Below are 20862 nucleotides of genomic sequence, written 5' to 3'. Positions count from 1 at the left end.
GTTTTCGTTTAACTTTCATTGCTGTAGTAGTCAACCAGGCAGTGGCTTTTTCACTCAAAGATGCGTCGTTTGCTGTAACTCGTTCCCACGCTTTGTTTTCCAATACCCAATCTGCTTTATGTCTATCTTTCAATGAATTACTATGAGAATATGCAATATCATGATCTCTCGCAGCTCGATCTAATGGATTTATCCCTGGATCTCCACGAGCTAGACGTTTCTGTAATTTAGTTCCAGGTCCTAGATACTGGTAACCAGGGGCATGCAATTCAAACGGTATATTGTTGATCAGAGAATTCAACACTCCTTCACCTTGAACGACTAACATTGAAATGAATCGCTTCTTGAAAAATTTCTTTATATAACCAAGCGCATAAAATACATCTTAATCACAATATGAAGGTCATTCAACAAGATAAGACACTAGCAGTGGAGAACTTGGATTTTGTCGATAACGTGGCAAGAATCAGTAAACATGGTGTATTGCTACCACATTCTTTTCGTGCTATCGTATGTGGCCCAAGCGGATGTGGAAAAACGAATGCTATGCTAGCATTACTGTTTGATCTAAATGGCGCTAAATTCAAAAATGTTTACGTATATTCAAAATCGTTGTTTCAACCCAAGTATCAGTTTTTGAAGGAAGTGTTGGAATCTGTGAAAGAGGTTGGCTATTTTCCATTTAAAGACAATGATGACGTAATAAGTCCTGACGAAGCTAAACCAAACTCAGTATTCATATTTGATGACGTATCTACGGATCCACAACAAACAATACGTGAATATTACTGTATGGGAAGACATAAAGATATCGATTGTGCATACATATGTCAATCATACAGTCGAGCAGGCAAACAACTCCTGCGTGATAATGCCAACCTTATTGTATTGTTTAAACAGGATGAGCTCAATTTAAAACACGTCTTTGATGATCACGTCTCACCTGACATGACATTTGTTCAATTTAAAAAAATTTGTTCTGAATGTTGGCAGGATAGGTATGGTACGTTCGTAATTGTTAAGGATTTCGATATTTCTAACGGACGATATCGTTTAGGCTTCGACAAGTTTATAAAATTGTAGTTATGATCGAAATACACGCATTCCATAACAACATGTTAGACAAAGAGGTAGCTGCACGCAAGCGTAAAGTTGCTGAATTAGCTCGAGTCATTCGCAAAAAGTATTTGGCATTAAAGCTAGGTAGGACAGAACAAGACGAGACGCTAAATAAACTCTTTGAACCCATAACTAAACCACTAAAAGATATTGCACAATCCTCACATCATGCTATTAATAAGAAGCTTAAACACGTCAAAAAGGAAGAGATGAAATCAGAAGAAGAGGTGAAAAAAGAAGATAGCGATGACGATGTTTTTTCAGATACAGTATCAACGAATCATGAAAATGAAGATTTAAAACAATATAAAGAATTAAATAATACTGAAGTTCATCACAATTCCATAGGCCATCTTAACGGTGCAACTGCAGAAAAATATCTTAATATTGTCAAACCGTTGTTTAAACCTAAAAAAGCAAAGAAGCAATCACCGAAAATTAAATCTACTAGATTAAAGAAACTGTCTCTCGAAGGTCAAGAGAAAGCGACTCGTTCACCACCGAAAACTCGGTCTACTACATCAAAGAAATCGCCTTTAGAAGTAGTAAAAGCAACTCGTTCATCATCGTCAGCAACTTCATCTACCTCCAAAGGATCAGGGTTCATCGATGCTTCTCATTTGATTTACAACGATAATCCTATTGAATATGTATATTGGGATGATCCAAATGAACTATGTGATAGACTCGAATTGTTGATTGCTTCCCAAGAAGCAGGAAACACATCCCATAGTAACGAAATTGTTGCCATTATCAACGAATTACGTGAAGCAGATATTATATATTAATGTTAGGTCAGATTAGACATCATTTCCAACATGAGTGTTGATAAGTTTGGTCGTCATCATTATCGTTCTAATGAACAAGCTATTCAAAAGCTGCGTGAAGGCTTCAAACAATCCATTTTAGATTTACAAAACCAGATACATGCAGTAAATAAGGATATTAAACGAGATCCTCCTGTATCAGGTATACATCTTTCCAACAAGAAATATGTAGATGACCACATTGCAAATATAAAAAATTTTCTGCGAAAAGAGATTACCTTGATGCAAAAAGAATATAGTTCAAAAGATACTCAACTTGAACAAAAAATTTCTGACTTTCAAAACTCCATCGGTAAGATTGAAAGCAAGTTTAATAAAAAAAATAATGAGTTATCTGATGCAAATAAACTGGCTGTCTTGAAAATATCTGATTTAACAAAAGAAATGAATGATTTACAAAAAGCAGTAAGTATCCAGAATGCAATAAAACAAGAATCTGTTGGAGAAAATACCGTGACAGTAGATAGGATTAACAAGGCATTGAATCTACAAAAAGCTGCAGAAAATACCTTGACAGTAAATAAGACTAACAAGAGAATAAATCAAATGTTGTCCTGAAAAATAATTTCCCATCGAAAATACTTAATAAATCAAATGTAACCTACATTACAGAACGCAGTAGATAACATTACTTCATGGGACAATCGTCTTAAGTTTAAATTCATAATGTCTAAAGAAAAACAACAATTGGTCAACGAATTACATAAACCAGCACGAAAAAATTATCCTCGTCGACGAACCGTCATTAAAGGACTAGATGATTTATGGCAAATGGATATTGCAGAGATGAGATCCTATGCCAATCAAAATAAATCTTACAAGCTCATTCTTGTCGTAATTGACTGTTTTTCAAAATTTGTGTGGACTCGACCATTAAAGACAAAAACAGGGGAGGAAATAACAAAGACGTTTGCAGATATTTTAAATCAAACTCAACGAGTTCCGAAAAATTTACAAACAGACCAAGGTACAGAATTTTTCAATTCCAAGTTTCAAAACCTCATAAGAAAACATGGTATTAATCACTATAATACCTTTAGTGTTAAAAAAGCAGCCATATGTGAACGAATTATTCGAACATTGAAGGAAAAACTTTACAAGTATTTCAGTCTTAATGGTACTTACAAATGGATAGATACATTGCCTCAAATTACAAAAGACTACAATAACACGAAACACAGCAAAATTCGACTTAGACCTATTGATGTTAATAAGTCTAACGAAAAAGAAATCTTACGAAAATATTACACTCACTTGAAAATTTCACGTAAAAGAAAATTGAAAGTTGGTGATATGGTGCGTATTAGTAAAAATAAACACCTTTTTGATAAGGGATATAAGCCAAATTGGACAACAGAACTATTTAAAATTACTGAAATTAAAATAACAAATCCCACAACATATTTGATTGAAGATATGACTGGAGCGCCTATTAGAGGAGGATTCTACGAAGAAGAATTACAGAAAACAAAAAATACAGACATTTACTTAATTGAAAAAGTATTGCACAGACGCGGAAATAAGATGTATGTTCAATGGCTGGGTCTCGATAGTAAACATAATAGTTGGATTAATAATAAAGATGTGGTTTAGTACTTTTTAATGCGAATGCAACCTTGAATAGGAGGGACGCAATATAAAAGACCGCTCAGCAACCTCGCTCTCAGTTAGTTCACCTCGCTCTTCAACATGAGTTCTCAAGATAGTGGTTATAGTTCATCAAGTTCTATTGTGGTATTCGATGATTCATCAAGTGAAATCAATTATGGTGCCGAACTAGACCAAGTTTTAGCAAAATTCGAAGAAGCTGCGAAGAATGAACCATACTACTTGTTAGAAGCCTCATTTCCACTAGATAGTTACATAATTAAAGTTGGTCTATCTCCAGCTAGACAGTTTACGGCATCCGTCATTTTATGTCAACATGCCATAAAAGAAGAATTATTCGACGGTCGAAGAATTAGTATAGACAAATTTGAGTGGAGTGACATAATTAACCTATTTTCACAAAAGATGAATGATTTTTTCTATGCAGACGAGTTTGATCCTGTCGAGTTTCAGTGTGGAGACTACTGCAAGATACGACAATTGGTGTTGGATTCAATCAAGTTCCTTGTTATTGAAAAACATGGTGTGGAATACTATTTAGATGAAAATGATGTTACGCAAATTCTACAAGTACACCGCAGTATAGTGACTCATCGCATATCGTTGTTGGAAAATTTAAACTTTCATGCATATTATACAAATGTTGTATATTTTTTGCAACAGAATTTTTGTACAGATACTAGTTTATGTGGTCCGTTTGAAGCTATGACTGCGTTTTGTGAAATTTCTCCAGCAGATACTTTGTTAAGCCATGCTATGAGAGAATATGTATATTATTATAAAATTAAAGTTGTAAATGACTTAAATAACTTTATTTGTTAATAAATATTATGTATTTAAACACTTGTGTTTTATTTTCGTAATATATTTACAAAAGGATAATGAAAAAATAATATTGTACAATAGTCATTTTATTAAATATTACTGAGGAAAAGTGATTGTGTCTTTTCACCAGCCATACATATTTTTAATATCCAAGTAAATGCCCTCAGCGTCTTAAAGCGATTATATTTTTGCTAAAAAATTAAGGTATATCACAATGCCCCCAGGGAAGCGTCTTAAAGGATTCTGGTATTAAATATCGTTTATCATCATAAGGACTTAGGGCCGTTTTTGTTTGCTCTATGCTGAATACTGAATGTTGATATGACCGAATACACCTTTGGTTTGTGCTTTTAATTTTGTATTCTTTTAAACAATTTTCAAAATCTTCAAATGTGATTATATTTTTGACTACATTATATTTTACACCTTTTGCTTTTTTGGTTATACCTAAATTTTGAATACCACAATCAATTTGTTCCTTGTTTAGTTTCAGTTTTAAACGTTCTCTCTCATTTTCTCTCTCTTCATCAGTTGTTTGTAATTTAAATGTATACATTTTTGATCTTAGACCAATAAAATGTGTAATAATTTTTCCATTAGCTTCATCCTTCATTAGACCGGGGATTTTTTTATTTAACCGTTCTATCATGTACGGGTTATTTTCCGAATAGTCAGATGTATCGAATTTACAGTTGTGTGCCTTTAAAACCTCCTTATATGCATCTAAACACTGTAATTCATATATAAAGCTATCTGTATCCATGTACAATAACATACAATTTTCTTCTCCCATCGTTGGAAGCATGAAGGAGTAATGAAAATCATACATACATAATTTTGATATGTCTAGGATTGCTGCACCTATATACAAAGGTTTATTAAAGCACACCACTGATTTGGTTAGTTCGATGGCCACTAGGTTTTCACTAAAGATAGTACGACTGTGAAACCGAATACTTGCAATCAAGTTTTTGGCTCCATACCTTCCATTCCAATTTTTACATATTTTTACAGTTCTATGCCTCCTTATATTCTCCATGGTCTTACCGAACACAGCATTATTCATCATTTTATAGAGATTTTTCTCAAAACTGCTCTTAGATGCAGCCCGTAAGTTAGTATTTAACTCAATATAGGGTCGCAGCCATGCAGATTGATTAAATTTCAAAACTTTATGTATTTTAGTTAAAATTAATCCGTTGGATAAAGCCTGCTTTAAATTTCTATAATGAATAATATATTTTGACTTATTAAAAAGAGTTGGCAATAATTTTGGTAGTTTTGAACCGGGAGGAATGCGGTGTTCGGCAGCAAATGGAAAATCTTTATGTTTGTCGTGTAATTCACGTGGATACTCTAAGTCAACTTGAAAGAAATAGCCCTCCTTCGCAGCATTCGGAATTGACATAATATCAATATGACCCTTGGGAAGTTTAGTGGATTTAGATGCAACACCAAATTTGGTTACATCTTCAATCCACTTAAATCCTCCAAAAGGTAAATATTCACTCATAGCCCAACCATATAGATTATTTACATCTAAATACATGATGTACTTAGAGGGCTGTGTGGGGTCATATGTCGACATGTACTTATTGTTAGCTTCCGAAAATCGGTTACTACACACAGATATTCCGCCTCTTATGCCTTTTTCAATAAACAAAATCATATCCACATCTTTTAATAACTCTAATCTACATTTTGTATACCTAAGCATACAGTCCCATGTATAACCTGGTATGGTATAATACCACGCAGGATCTAAATGGTACGTATCCCTACATTTTTGTCTAAATTGTTCAAATACATCAGCCAGAAGCAAAATATCTGTTTTTAAGTACAAATCGCTATACTGTCCCAAATTTTTACATTCAAATGTAGACCAAACTTTCTGCGCATGAGCATACTTCTGTTCGCTAATATGTTCATCACATAATTTATTATAAAAATGACTAATTGTAGGTAAAGAAGTTTCCTCTAATTTTTCCAAACTATCAACATAATCATAGCAAAATACTCCTTTGCAAGTTAATAAGTTAAATGCATTATCATCTAAACTGTAAAATTCTTGTTTTAAAATCTTCTTCTCTGAAGTATCTAAAAGTGATGCTAATTCATCGAGTGAAGTTCCCATAAATCTCATAGTATCGATAAATCTTAGTCTAATTTTATGCTCATCTGAATGTAGAGTAAAAGAAATATATTTTTCTTTATTAATAGGAAGTAAGCTCAGGTGCCCATGTTTGCATAAATCGATAATCATGAAATGTGAGTCATATCCACTAAAATTATGAAAGGCTACTGGCACAACAAACACCTTTCTGAAGTTTAAATTGCATGCTTGGTGTGCAAATCCTCTTATCTCTCCGGTAAAATGATCATGATCTACCACAATTATATCTGTAGCTAAAAAGCGTTTCTCACAAATATGACAGGCAGTTGCCTCACTTGTACTAGGCTTTGTAACCATAGGTACAATTGATTTTATTTTAGAATTGACAAATTTGGATATTTCAGCCATTTCTTTTGCAAACCACTCCATGCAATTTTCACCTCTGTAGCTTCGAAAATATGATAAGCTGTCATCGTAAGCACAGTTAAAGTAATAGCCTGCACTATAAGGTACATGCTTTTGGTATTTTGCTGTTTTGCTCAGTTTTACATTAGAATCTGTAAAATTATGTAACTGACATTCAAAATCAGCATATATAATAAAGGGAGTGGTTTGTTTGTATGTGAAATTTCTAAAAGCAACATGATCGTATTTGGGAACAGTCATTTTACATTTGTTTATGTCTCTGCAGAACTCTTCGTGCTCCGCAAGTTTATTCCCGCTGGAAAAATAATTCATGCAGCGATCACAAATATATTTTTTATGTTCGTTCTTGCTTAACTGAGAACTTACCAACCTAGACATATCTTTAATCCAGCAATAATGATATTTTATTTCAATATTTTCATCGTCACTAGGAGGAGCGTCGTAATCATTTAACTTTGGAAAATATTTATCCTGAATTAGAAGCAAATTTACATGTCTATCAAGCTTGTTTTGTGTAAGTCTAGCAGGTACTACTTCGTAAAATTGTTTTTCCTTAATTTGATTTAATTCCAAAGCATAAACATTCACTGATATAGTATTTATTTTTTCAAATTTTGTAATATGACTTAAAGGCATTGGAGCTTCCAAGTCCTCCGTTTTCAACGCAGTACTGTAATATGGATATGCCGACGTACGTTCTGTATTTATTTTAGCAGGATAAAGAGAGCTAATAATCGCCCAATAAAAACAATTTTGATCATAATTTTTGATATTTATACATGCTCGACGCTTTTGAATTTGCTCAGGAAGTTTAATGTACGATGATCCGTTCCCAATTTCGACTTTATTGATGTTAACTTCTAATGAGATTACTTTAGAGAGAGCGGCACCTGAATCTTTTTCTGCAAACTCAGACATTTTTTTAAAAATTTTATCTTTGACATTTTCGCTAAACCAAATGTGTAAATCGGTTGAATAACTATCTATAATGACATTTTTAGTGCTAAAATGCATCAAATCTAAACTCTCACTGTCACCTGTCTTTTTAATAAATTCTCCCCACAAAGTAGTGTTGACTTTAAGTACTCTATTATATTTCAAAAGAGTTTTAACTTTTTGTCTAAATACCGCAAAAGCATCATCCAAAAACGGTCCTACATCCTTATGATATAAATTTATTATAACCCCTGTCTTAATCCGGCTTGCAAAACTTGAAGCGACATTTTCCCATTTTACTCTATTACGTAATTTTGAATTAAGTCCTAGACCAACATGTCTATTAAAATTTAAAATTATTCTTCGAAAATGTTTAAAATGTCCTACGTTTGACTGTAATTTTCTAGCAGTTCCTACAGGTAATCTTTTAGCTTTAATTAAATTATTACATTTGTAAATGTGTGCATTTAATCGCTTTAACCACACTTTAGCATCAATTGAAGTAAATTTATCAAAAATTATTTTGCGTAGTCTTTTAATAGTTAATAATAGATTATCCGACTGCTTAACTATTTCCTTAATCATTTTAATATATGTATGGCATATAAAAAAAAAACAAAATCACTTACCCTCTTTTTTATTTTAAGTTTCAACGATTTTGAATTTGGCTGCTGGATGTTCGTTTCCACTGCAATGGATGAAACCTTGCTTATTTGTTGCTAAATCCACCTAAAACAATAACAATTTGCTATACTAAAATTCACTCTCTTCGAAAAAATAAAAAAAATGTATTGCTAGTGCGATTTTCGAAACCGCTGTAGAAAACACAAAAAAAAGACAAAAAACATATCTAATAGGAGGCTCTCTAATAGAAATATGTTGTAAAATTTCGATGCAAAATTCGGAGCAAAACTCTCAATAACAACTTGCTATACTAAAATCGAAAAATAGAAAAAAAATGTATTGCTATTACGATTTTCGAACCTGCTGCTTAAGTATTTAAACCCTGCTTATCTTTGCTAAATCCACCTAAAACAATAACAACTTGCTATACTAAAATTCACTCTCTTCGAAAAAATCGAGAAAAAAAAAATGCATTGCTAGTGCGATTTTCGAACCCGCTGTAGAAAACACAAAAAAAGACAAAAAACATATCTAAGAGGAGGCTCTCTAATAGAAATATGTTGTAAAATTTCGATGCAAAAAATATAATTCGGAGCAAAACTCTCAATAACAACTTGCTATACTAAAATTAACTCTCTTTGAAAATAGAACGACAAAAATCGAGAAATAGAAAAAAAATGCACTATTGAGATTTTCGAACCCGCTGATTAAGTATTTTACTATATTATATGTATGGTTAAAAAAAAAAAAAAAAAAAAAAAAAAAAAAAAAAAATCACTTACCCTCTTTTTTTATTCTAAGTTTGAACGATTTTGAATTTGGCTGCTGGATGTTCGTTTCCACTGCAATGGATGAAACCTTGCTTATTTCTTGCTAAATCCACCTAAAACAATAACAATTTGCTATACTAAAATTCACTCTCTTCGAAAAAATTGAGAAAAAAAAATGCATTGCTAGTGCGATTTTCGAAACCGCTGTAGAAAACACAAAAAAAGACAAAAAACATATCTAATAGGAGGCTCTCTAATAGAAATATGTTGTAAAATTTCGATGCAAAAAATGTAATTCGGAGCAAAACTCTCAAAAACAACTTGCTATACTAAAATTCACTCTCTTTAAAAAATAGAACGAAAAAAATCGAGAAATAGAAAAAAAATGCACTATTGAGATTTTCGAACTCGCTGCGTATTTCACTATATTATATGTATGGTTTACAAAAAACAACATCACTTACCCTCTTTTTTTATTCTAAGTTTCAACGATTTCGAATTTGACTGTTGTATGTTCGTTTCCACTGCAATGGATGAAACCTTGCTTATTTTTTGCTAAATCCACCTAAAACAATAACAACTTGCTATACTAAAATTCGATCTCTTCGAAAAAATCGAAAAAAAAATGCATTGCTAGTGCGATTTTCGAACCCGCTGCAGAAAACACAAAAAAGACCAAAAACATATCTAATAGGATGCTCTCTAATAGAAACATGTTGTAAAATTTCGAAGCAAAAAATGTAATTCAGAGCAAAACTCTCAATAACAACTTGCTATACTAAAATTCACTCTCTTTAAAAATAGAACGAAAAAATCGAGAAATAGAAAAAAAAAAGCATCGCTATTGAGATTTTCGAACTCGCTGCTTAAGTATTTCACTATTATATGTATGGCTTATAAAAACAACATCGCTTACCTTCTTTTTTTATTCTAAGTTTCAACGATTTTGAATTTGACTGTTGGATGTTCGTTTCCACTACAATGGATGAAACCTTGCTTATTTTTTGCTAAATCCACCTAAAACAATAACAACTTGCTATACTAAAATTCACTCTCTTCGAAAATAAAATGAAAAAATCGAGAAAAAATGCATTTCTTGTGTGAGATTTATATAAAATATATCTAAAATAAAGGTCTCTAATAGAAAAAAATTTCGGGAAATGTTGAAGGGCGCGGAAGTAGAGGTTGCTCACTTACTCGATGGACGGATCAAATACAGAAAGCCTGTGGAAAAACATTCTCTGAATCTATATGAGGGAAGCTCAGGACAGAAGCAGATGGAAAGAGATAGTTGCGCTCGTATTATAGGGAATCACGACACTCAGCAATGAGGAAACGACTGAGGAGGAGGAGGAATAGAAAAAAGTTGCAAAATTTTAAAGCAAAAGTCTTTTAGAGTAATTCGATTAAGAAAATTATATATACACAAGTTACAAATAAGCAAACATAGATCTAATATGTATGAATAAAATCGAAATTACTAAAAATTTGGGATTCTAACCTGCTGCAACGCTACGAAGCACTAGATAAAACAGAAACCAAAAGACACATCATTTATTTTTGCTATACACAATTTCACTCTCTTTGAAGTGGATCAAAGAATGTCAGATGATATTTCTGAGAAAGACAGAAACAAGTTGGCTAACAGGTTTATTTAGTAGAATTATGGAAGTTGGACAAAGCCAGACGAATGGAGAAGCACTGTATTTATTAAAAAGAGACAACAATGTACAAAGAGCAATATAACTATCACATATGGGCAATTGATAGACGGATACGTGAAAATCAGTTCGGCTTCAGGAACAAAGAAGCAAACTCTCATATATAAGAAGCAAAAAATATTGAGAAATACTAGAAAAATAAAACCGAAAAAATATATATCTAAGAGACAGTCACAAAAGTATTTTAGTTTAATTTTATTGAAGAATGGCATATAACACGGTAAGAATATAAATTAAAAATCAGAATAAAGTAAAAATAGTACTCACCTTACTGCTATGTTGACTGCAATATGACAAATGTACTTAACTGCCTCGAAAACTCGAATACAATATTTTTCCCTGCTTTTCTCGTTTTTATATCAAAGTCCAGTAATTATATTGATGGGTCTTTAATTACTGTATTTTCTCCATCAATTTGTGACGTATTTTTTAAATTACCTTCTAATTGCTTTGCTATTAAGCAAAGTTTATAATATTTTTCCATATATCATTTAGCTATTAAATAAAATTAAATAAAGTTTCTAATATAATATATCTTTCCATATTAGCAGTGGCGTATCTACGAGGAAGGGAAATTTCATTTTTCTATGTCATTTTATTCTGTTAAATAATCACGTGAACCAATAGGACTGAAAATACTAAAGCCTTTTTACATGCTGTTGTATTTCATTTTTTTATTGAACCAATAGGAGTTCGATTTTTTACTTGTGTATATATAATTTTCACAATCGAATTAGTCTAAAAGACTTTTGCTTTGAAAATTTGCAATCTTTTTCTATTAAATATCTTCCTTCTAGATTTTTTTTGTCTTTGTCAACTCAGTCGAAGTTCTTTTTCATATCGATGAATTCAATTTGTTTTATGTGTGGGATTTTATTTGAGATCATATTTAGAACGAATTATGGTAGATTCCTTCAACGTAATATCTGTGTCAAGACAAATTGGAATAAAAATAGCGAATTGGAATAAAAATGGTGAATTTAAATAAAAATGGACTAAAAATGGCGTCATCTAGCGGCTAATAGGTATGGTAGATTTCTTCAACGTAATGTCAAGGAAAATTGGATCAAAAATGGCGAATTTAAATAAAAATACTGAAATGGAATAAAAATGGCGAATTGGAATAAGAATGGCGGATTGGTGGCGCCATCTAGTGGAAAATAACTATGGTAGATTCCATCGCTGTGACGTCAGCATCTTTCTCACTCTTACTCATTGGAAAGGTACTTCTCTCTCTAACACATTGATTTCCCTATCTTGATAGTCATACCGGCTTTGATTATCTACTGATTGTTATTATGTCGCCAACTTTTGTCTTATAGATTAACGGTTTAGGTATTTTTTGGTTTCTTAATTTTGTTGTTGGCGATCTTATACTGCGTATACACTGTACGTATTGTGTAAATATTGAGATTTCGTAGAGTATTTTAATAAATGTTACATTGAAACTTACGATGTCGTATTTTATTTAATTTTTTTTACAGCTCAAGATTAGTACATTGATGTCTTGTCGTAGCATTCTTGCTAATTTGTTATTGTTGTGTTATGTTTCGTTAATTATTGTTCCTTTGAGTATTTTTTGGTCAAAATACCTGGCGCCCTATATTTTCGTTTGAGTATTAAGTATTTCCGTTTCCTTAGAGTCCAAGTGTCAAACCAGCAGTTAATGTTATCTATTTACCTTTTGTCTATCTTCGTTTCATTAGCTCTATTCGCATACCATTGTTTATTCATTTAACACCTTTCATTGTAACAGAAGCCCAACACAAAGAACCATGCCCACATCTCTTCCGACTGAGCAACGTAGCCATTGTTTCGTCAATGTAGGCGATTGGACCTTTCTATCTTCGGTCATTCCTTTATTCCATCTAAGGATAATATCGTCCTGATCCTTCTGGTTCAGTCTTCATGACCTCTTGTCCATCTGATCGTAATACAATTGGCGCCCTCTCGTGGAGCCTTATACAAATTACGTGGGACTTCTTCTGTTACCTATGGTTGCATTATACATCATTTGGCCCCCGTTCATGGAACTTTTTCTGTTACATGTGGTTGCCTTATACATAATTTCGTAGAGCTTTGTCAATTGCCTTTTCGCGGGCTATACATATTTTCATGTCTATGCGAGAAGCATGATTTTCTTTATTATCATCTTCCTATCAGACCTGATTTTCTTTTTTTGTTTTGTTCAAGTCTGGCTAATTTGTAGCTATTTTTATTGATAAAATATTTTTTGAGTTATTTTTCGCTAATAGATAATAATAGTTTGACACATTTTAGTTTGTTTATTTCCGTTTTTAGTATTTAAATATCAGTGTAGTACCTTACACTTTCATTCCTGCCTTTTCGCATTCTAGAGTATCATTCTTTGAAGTATATAGTATAGTATCGATCTTTTTTCTTTAGATATATTTTACTTGAGTAAATTTGAGCATTTTTATTACTTTTCCTTATGTCAAAGGGATACGTCTTTTGCTATGTATCTAATTAAGGTAAAGGTATCTAGATCTTGAGCTGTGTATTTTTTGTAGCAAATCACAAAGAAGTTGTAATTGTTTAACTTTTTGATTTTTACTTTTGTTTTGTGTAGTACTTTGCAACTTTAGTGATCTATTTCAGTTTGCATTATATCAGTGTATGTATAGTGCATTTTACTTTTTATATTTTTTGTACATGTATTGTGTTGCGGTATATTTTTTGTACTGTATTGCGTTTATTTTATTGCATTTAGGTACCGTTTTTGAGTTATGAAATGCTTTGTAACTGTTTTTAGAGGTAGCAACTATCACTATTATTATTGCGTTGTCTTCTAAATTTTCGGGTACATGCTTCTCCGTCGTTCAACGACACTGTTCTGTCCGGTTTTATGACCAATCTTTTCTGACGTTGTAGAATAGTATTGTTGTAATGATTTCTCTGCCGTATATTTTCGGATTTTAATGTGGTTATGTATTTTTGATGATATCCTATTTGGTTGATATCGTATGTTTTTCGGTACCAGAATGTTTCGAGTGGTTTTAGAGAGTTTTTAGTAATGGCGTGGTGTTAGTCTGGAGAATGAAAGAGTCCTGCAGCTTTCCGTCATGCTAGTGTTTTAGGTTTGTGATTTAAGTCTTAAATGAAAGAAGTTAAGCTGTCTATTCCAGAAATTGTTTTTTACATTAGCTATTAGTCGCGAGTGAGAGATCTCGGCGCATGCTGTTGTGAAATATGTTTGAGAAGTATGTTTTGCGTTGAGTTTAAAAACCACTTATTAGCATTCCAAAATCTATTCGGTACAAAACTACTTCCAGTCCAGAAAATATTCCTTTTTGCAGTGTAGAGTCTTCGTTTACCGTTACGTAATCTTAATATTTTTCGACTAGCCTACGATAAGGTGGTTGACATTTCAAAATTCTTGTCCCACCCCCAATAACATCTGTCAGGGCTAGAGGTATTTAAGTGTGTCTTTTGGCCCTAATTTCAGATAAAGAGGCGTAATGTTTTTATTAGCTTTTATTTAGCATATGTTGCAACCGCAAAAGCTTGTAGATACACTTATTTTGATAGTAGATATTTTTAAAGGGCTATGACCCTATTTTAGGTATTAATGAGATGTAAAAAGTAGCATCTTATTGCTTGTTTATATTTCACTAGTAGTTTGACTCGTGAATATAAATTTTCGATGTTTAGTTAGCAGATAATGCAAATATTTTTTGTTTCGAGTAAAAGAATTCGAGTAATTATTGTTAGTTCTGTCGATAGTTTGGGTGAATTAGGATAATGTTTTGGTAATTTTGTGTCGGCTAATAAAGGGGGAAATTTTTTTGTTAAATACAGGCACGTACTAGGCCCAGATGTATTTACAGAATCAATTTTATTCTTGCGGCTTTCATAAAATAGTATTTCGATAAAATGTCGTATCTATGTAGGACCTAAGTCCCTACTAAATTGTGACACTTCCCTACCTGTGAGCTACCTGTGATTTAACCTAACGATTTAAGTACCTTTATAATAATATATTATCATATATATTATAATAATAAGGCGTCTAGTATGCGTAATTACTTCCGGTCCTAATTAAAGGTAGATTTCGACAATAATTATCTGAACTTTCCTTTGTTCATTTCTTTCTATATTTCTTTGTTGAGAACTCCTTGGCATGTTTTACTAACTTCTCTATTCCTTTTGTTTGAGTTCGAATTTATTCGTTACGTGAGATAGTAATTGTGCTTTGGTAATTTTATATGTTACTCGTGTTTATTTGCTTTTGTATTCTGTTTGCTGTTTGAATTTGTTTAGGCTCTTCCGGTTCATGTTATCGGGATAGCAGTAAATATTTTTTTGAGTCAGTGTTCTGTGAACATTATACTTATTTTGAGAACGGTTGATTGCGAAATGCTTTGTCCTAGACACTGGCAAAGTGAAATCAAATAAGCAAACCACTAGCTATAACTAGTGCGTAGTTTATTAGTGAAGTCCCGAATGAAAGATTTCGTGGCAATTTTTGAGTCTAGCTTATGAAGTCCCGGATGCAAGACTCCGTGGCAATTTTTGAGTTTAGCTCATGAAGTCCCGGATGCAAGACTCCGTGACAATTTTTGAGTTTGCCTCATGCGAGTCCCGGATGGAAAATTCCGTGGCGTTTTTGAGTTTACCATGTCATTTATGCGTTTAGTCGAGTTTGTTAGAGCTCGAGTTTGTTTGTTGTTAGTGGACGCACTATAACAAATATTTTTGTGTTGAGTTTGCTTGTGCTAATTTTGCGTTTGGTTTTGAGTTAATTCCAATGGAGTTGACTTTATTTTAGTTGAGTAGATATTATTAAAGTTATTTATAATAATATCTTACAATGTATTCAGACGTATCTTGTCCTGATTGCATTCCTTGTTTTTCTGGGAGTTTCTCGATTGAAAATTTTCCGCCGTGGTTAACCCCAGAAGACTTTTACGGAACTTTTGGCCAACTTGTTTTCTTTTCCTGTCATACAATTTCGACACTTTTTTGCTTTGATCTTGCAGTCAAAATCTTAGCATAGCTTGACGCTTACCTAGTTACCGGTTGAGGGGACAACCATAACGAAGTTTGCCTACGTCACCTTGTTGGCCAATCGCCTTTGTTGAGCTGGAGCAACTTTGATTTTCGCGTCCAAAACTTCAACATTGGTATGTTCCACCTTTTTAGTTTGGCTAGAGCCATCGGTGTAGATATCTGTCATTGGTTGTTGTACTTGCGAGTCAACGAACCATACTTTGAGTCGACTTTCGAGTTGAATGTTTAGTTTTATGTTAAGGATTTAAGCAACACTGTAGGTGTTTGTTGACTTAGTCGTTTAGAATTAGAGTAATCCTTGTATATATAGTTCCTAGTTTTTGTGTTTTATTTGAGTTTAGTTTATCTTAGAGATAACCCTTTGTATTTTGGTGTTTGAGTTTTGTTGATTATTAGCTTTTTCCGATTTGGTCACTTGTGTTCAAGCACCTCCAGTACCAAAACCTATTTTAGTATGTCTAGGTGACTACCGACTATGTCAGGCTACTGCTTGATGGTCAGAATATGGTGCTTACTGCAGACTCCGATTGTAAACAGTGGTATTGCACCACAGTTTAAATCGTGGGGGGAAGCTGTATAACGTTTAAGTTTTCCCAGTGTAGATTTTGGTTTAGCCCCCCTCATTTCACGCTTTTATCTTAACTGATTAGATCTTAGAGTCCCTATCGGCGTTGTTTTTCTTAGAAACACATATGTGCTATCGATAGAGTCGACTGTTAGACTTTAATAGCTTTCTGGTGAATGATATGGGCCTTGCATCCCATAAGTCATCTTAAGTATTAGATTTGCTAAGCCCTTTTACGAGTGGTAAGGAAATCTGTTCTTGAATATCTCTCACAGTTTCCCATAATTTTCATTGGTTAAAACCCCACCACAAACAAAGGACGCCAAAGGTTCATAAAAACCACAAATTCTCAAAATTCTGCATCATTTGTGAGTTGAGTTAATATAGTCATTATGTGAGATCAAGTTTGTTCGTGTATTGTGGGCCCCGCCGATTAGGCAGGTAAGATTATTAATGATTGTTTATTGGTATGTACAATAATTGTACAATTGCGTTTTCTATTTTTTTTAAAGGGTCCACCTTTCACCTTCCACCTTCCACCTATGCATTATGTTGTCCAGCTGCTATTTTATGAACACTGTTAAATACTATTATTCTTTCGACTGTGTCGTAAAGTTGAATTTCTTCATGGCCATCTTCCACACCTTGAGAGCCTGCCGGCTTACAAAGGGCCATCCTACCCTCTAACAGATGTTTTAAGTAAGTCACTCATCTTTTACTTATTGAAGAAATTAGTAGAGACGCCTTTGTTATGTCCAGGGCAAGGACAATTTTGTGTGCTTTCGTGAAATAAGTTCAATGACCTAAAGTTTTCGCCCAGTTTGTGATAGTGACATTCTGAAAAGTAGGTCATACTTTTAGTATGAAGTTGATGATTATCTTTTTATTTTTAAATGGGTGATCATTTAAACTATAAACATTTACATTATGTAGATATTTTTCTGAGTATTATTAGAGTGTTATTAAGTATTGTTAGATAGGTATAAATATAAACAAAGAGCTCTTTCTTTTTTTGTTGTAAGTGAACGGTAAAATTTCTAGTTTTTATTTAGAGTATGGATTTTTTATTTTTTCGAGTAACTACAGTTCATTTTTTTTTGAGTTAATAATTAATAGTTATATTCGTTCACTTACATTCCATTTTTTTAGTATTACTGTGTTGGTGAATACACCAATTTATATGCAGTGATTGTTATTATGTCGCCAACTTTTGTCTTATAGATTAACGGTTTAGGTATTTTTTGGTTTCTTAATTTTGTTGTTGGCGATCTTATACTGCGTATACACTGTACGTATTGTGTAAATATTGAGATTTCGTAGAGTATTTTAATAAATGTTACATTGAAACTTACGATGTCGTATTTTATTTAATTTTTTTTACAGCTCAAGATTAGTACATTGATGTCTTGTCGTAGCATTCTTGCTAATTTGTTATTGTTGTGTTATGTTTCGTTAATTATTGTTCCTTTGAGTATTTTTTGGTCAAAATACCTGGCGCCCTATATTTTCGTTTGAGTATTAAGTATTTCCGTTTCCTTAGAGTCCAAGTGTCAAACCAGCAGTTAATGTTATCTATTTACCTTTTGTCTATCTTCGTTTCATTAGCTCTATTCGCATACCATTGTTTATTCATTTAACACCTTTCATTGTAACAGAAGCCCAACACAAAGAACCATGCCCACATCTCTTCCGACTGAGCAACGTAGCCATTGTTTCGTCAATGTAGGCGATTGGACCTTTCTATCTTCGGTCATTCCTTTATTCCATCTAAGGATAATATCGTCCTGATCCTTCTGGTTCAGTCTTCATGACCTCTTGTCCATCTGATCGTAATAACCTTCATCGATTTTCACGAAAACTGGTCAGTAGTTAGAGGATACGTCAAGAAACAAAGGTGACATGGTACCACCTTGCGCCTTTACCCTGAGGGTGGATACCGCCCCTTCTCGGGGGTGAAAATTATTTTATAAAAAATAAATGCACAAATCAATAAAACAACAAATTAAAAGCAAAATTTATTATATAAAGTTAATAAAATAAGTCAATATTTTTAAGTTATTAAAGATCAAAGATTTTAATTATTTGTGAAAAAAATGCATGTTTTGAAGAGGTTTTTTGTAAATCACTGAAAAACTTTCAAGTTTTTACAAAAAAGTTAATAGCAGTTTAATTCGTATAGCTTATATTCTAAGAATAAACTCTTAAATCACGCGTCTTTCGATTATAGAGCTACAACCCCTTCGCAAGAAAACGACCCCATATTCCCGGCTTAAGAGAGAGTTGTTCTTAAAATAATTTAAATTAATTATTTGGCGACTACATATCGTTTAATAATTTATGAGCTTGCAAAATATACGCATCTCAATTATTGAATTGCCATTTTCTTTCTATAGTGCAGTCACTGAAGGTAAAAATCAACTATTACCTTCGATTTCGGTAAATCGCCATTTATTTTCACGAATTGACAATAACAACTTGGAGTTTTAGCCTGGGGTATATGTCACCCCTTCTCGGGAGTGAAAATTACTTTATTAAAAATAACCCCACAAATCGAGAGAGGGACAAATTCTAAGCAAAATTTGTTATAATATAATGTGATTAAAATAAATCAATACTTTTTGAGTTATTAAAGATTAAATATTGTAATTTTTGGAAAGAAAATGCATGCTTTAGAGCGATTTTTTGATAAATGACTCAAAAACTGTAAGTTTTTACAAAAAAGTTTTCATCACTAAAATTGAAGCTAATAAGAAATATAATAAATTGCTTACTTGAAAAATCCTTTAATGTTAATTTAAAGTAAGTTATTGGTAATTAAATGTATATTTTTTTCGGCGACTGTTCAAATCTAAGGGTTCAAGCTTAAATAACGGGAAAGAGATGCATTTTATAACACTTAGGTACTAAATACTTGTCAAAGTACTTAGAAATACCTATGAAAAATAAGATCCAGAAAAAGTTGATAGTATCAAAATCCGCTCACCAATTTTCGTGAAAATGAATGGAGATTTACCGAAATCGAAGGTCATAGTTGATTTTTACCTTCAGTGACTGCACTATAGAAAGAAAATGGCAATTCAATAATTGAGATGCTTATATTTTGCGAGCTCATAAATTATTAAACAATGTATAGTCGACAAATAATTAATTTAAATTATTTTAAGTACAACCCTCTCTTAAGCCGGGAATATGGGATGGTTTTCTTGCGAAGGGGTTGTAGTTCAATAATCGAAAGGCGCGTGATTTTAGAGTTTATTCTTAGAATATAAGCTATACGAATTAAACTACTATTAATTTTTTTGTAAAAACTTACAGTTTTTCAGTGATTTACAAAAAACCTCTTCAAAACATGCATTTTTTTCACAAATAATTAAAATCTTTGATCTTTAATAACTTAAAAAGTATTTACTTATTTTATTAACTTTATATAATAAATTTTGCTTTATTTTGCAGTTATTTTTTATAAAATAATTTTCACCCCCGAGAAGGGGCGGTATCCACCCTCAGGGTAAAGGCGCAAGGTGGTACCATGTCACCTTTGTTTCTTGACGTATCCTCTAACCACTGACCAATTTTCGTGAAAATCGATGATGGTTCACCGAAATTGAAGGTAATCGTTGATTTTTACCTTCAGTGACTGCACTATACAAAATAAATTGCAATTTACTGATCTAAATGCGCGTAATTTGGAAGCTTATAAATTATTAAATGATATGTAGTCGCCAAATAATTAGTTTCACGCATTTTAAGTACAACTTTCTCTTAAGCCGGGAAGATAGGGTGGTTTTCTGGCGAAGGGGTTGTAGCTCAATAATCGAAATGCTCTTGATTTAATAGTTTATTCTTAGAGTATCTAAGCTATAGAAATTATATTCGCAATACGATATATTTTAAGTTTTCTCAGCATCTTTCTCTTAAGTTAAATCAATTAAAGGGTTGTTTGGGGGTGAAGGGGATGAGCTCAAAAATCGAAACTATATAATTTCAAGAGCTCATAAATAGGTCGTAATTCTGCCGCAAAAACCGATTCAATATTCCTATTTTTAAGTAGTGGGGGGGCTGACTCAGCCCCCCCACTAGGGTATTAAATTCCTGCTTAGTGGAACGAGCTCAAAATTTTTAGTTTGCGGAATATGAGAGCTCATAAATAGCTCATAAATCAGGGCTATTTGTTTTTTAATTTTTGCAAGTGAGGGGGCCAGCTCAACACGGGTGTGAAGCTCAAGGTTGGCTACAATTTTTGTTATTAACTTTTATTGCTATCTATTACTCTAGCGGATCTATTGAGCTTTACCCT

At 32.6% G+C, this 20862-nt stretch overlaps 1 protein-coding gene across 1 annotated transcript; it reads right to left on the bottom strand.

Moving 5' to 3' along the window:
* Nucleotides 1–4382: 4382 nt before the first annotated feature.
* Nucleotides 4383–12243, bottom strand: LOC126891684 (uncharacterized). Its single transcript, XM_050660930.1, has 4 exons — nt 10165–12243; nt 9713–9813; nt 9261–9361; nt 4383–8583 (listed from the first exon to the last, which is right to left on the bottom strand). The coding sequence occupies exon 4, from the start codon at nt 8437–8439 to the stop codon at nt 4579–4581; it is 3861 nt and encodes a 1286-aa protein (XP_050516887.1). The 5' UTR covers nt 8440–8583; nt 9261–9361; nt 9713–9813; nt 10165–12243; the 3' UTR covers nt 4383–4578.
* Between the last annotated feature and the right edge of the window lie 8619 nt (nt 12244–20862).

This window comes from Diabrotica virgifera, chromosome 9, assembly GCF_917563875.1.
Source record: "Diabrotica virgifera virgifera chromosome 9, PGI_DIABVI_V3a".
NCBI lineage: Eukaryota > Metazoa > Arthropoda > Insecta > Coleoptera > Chrysomelidae > Diabrotica > Diabrotica virgifera.
The sequence above is the reverse complement of the archived record's forward strand: the minus strand, read 5'-3'. Positions and strand labels throughout refer to the sequence as shown.

Coding starts and splice junctions, on each gene's coding strand:
- LOC126891684 (XM_050660930.1), bottom strand. CDS start 8,439: ATGATTAAGGAAATAGTTAAGCAGTCGGATAATCTATTATTAACTATT.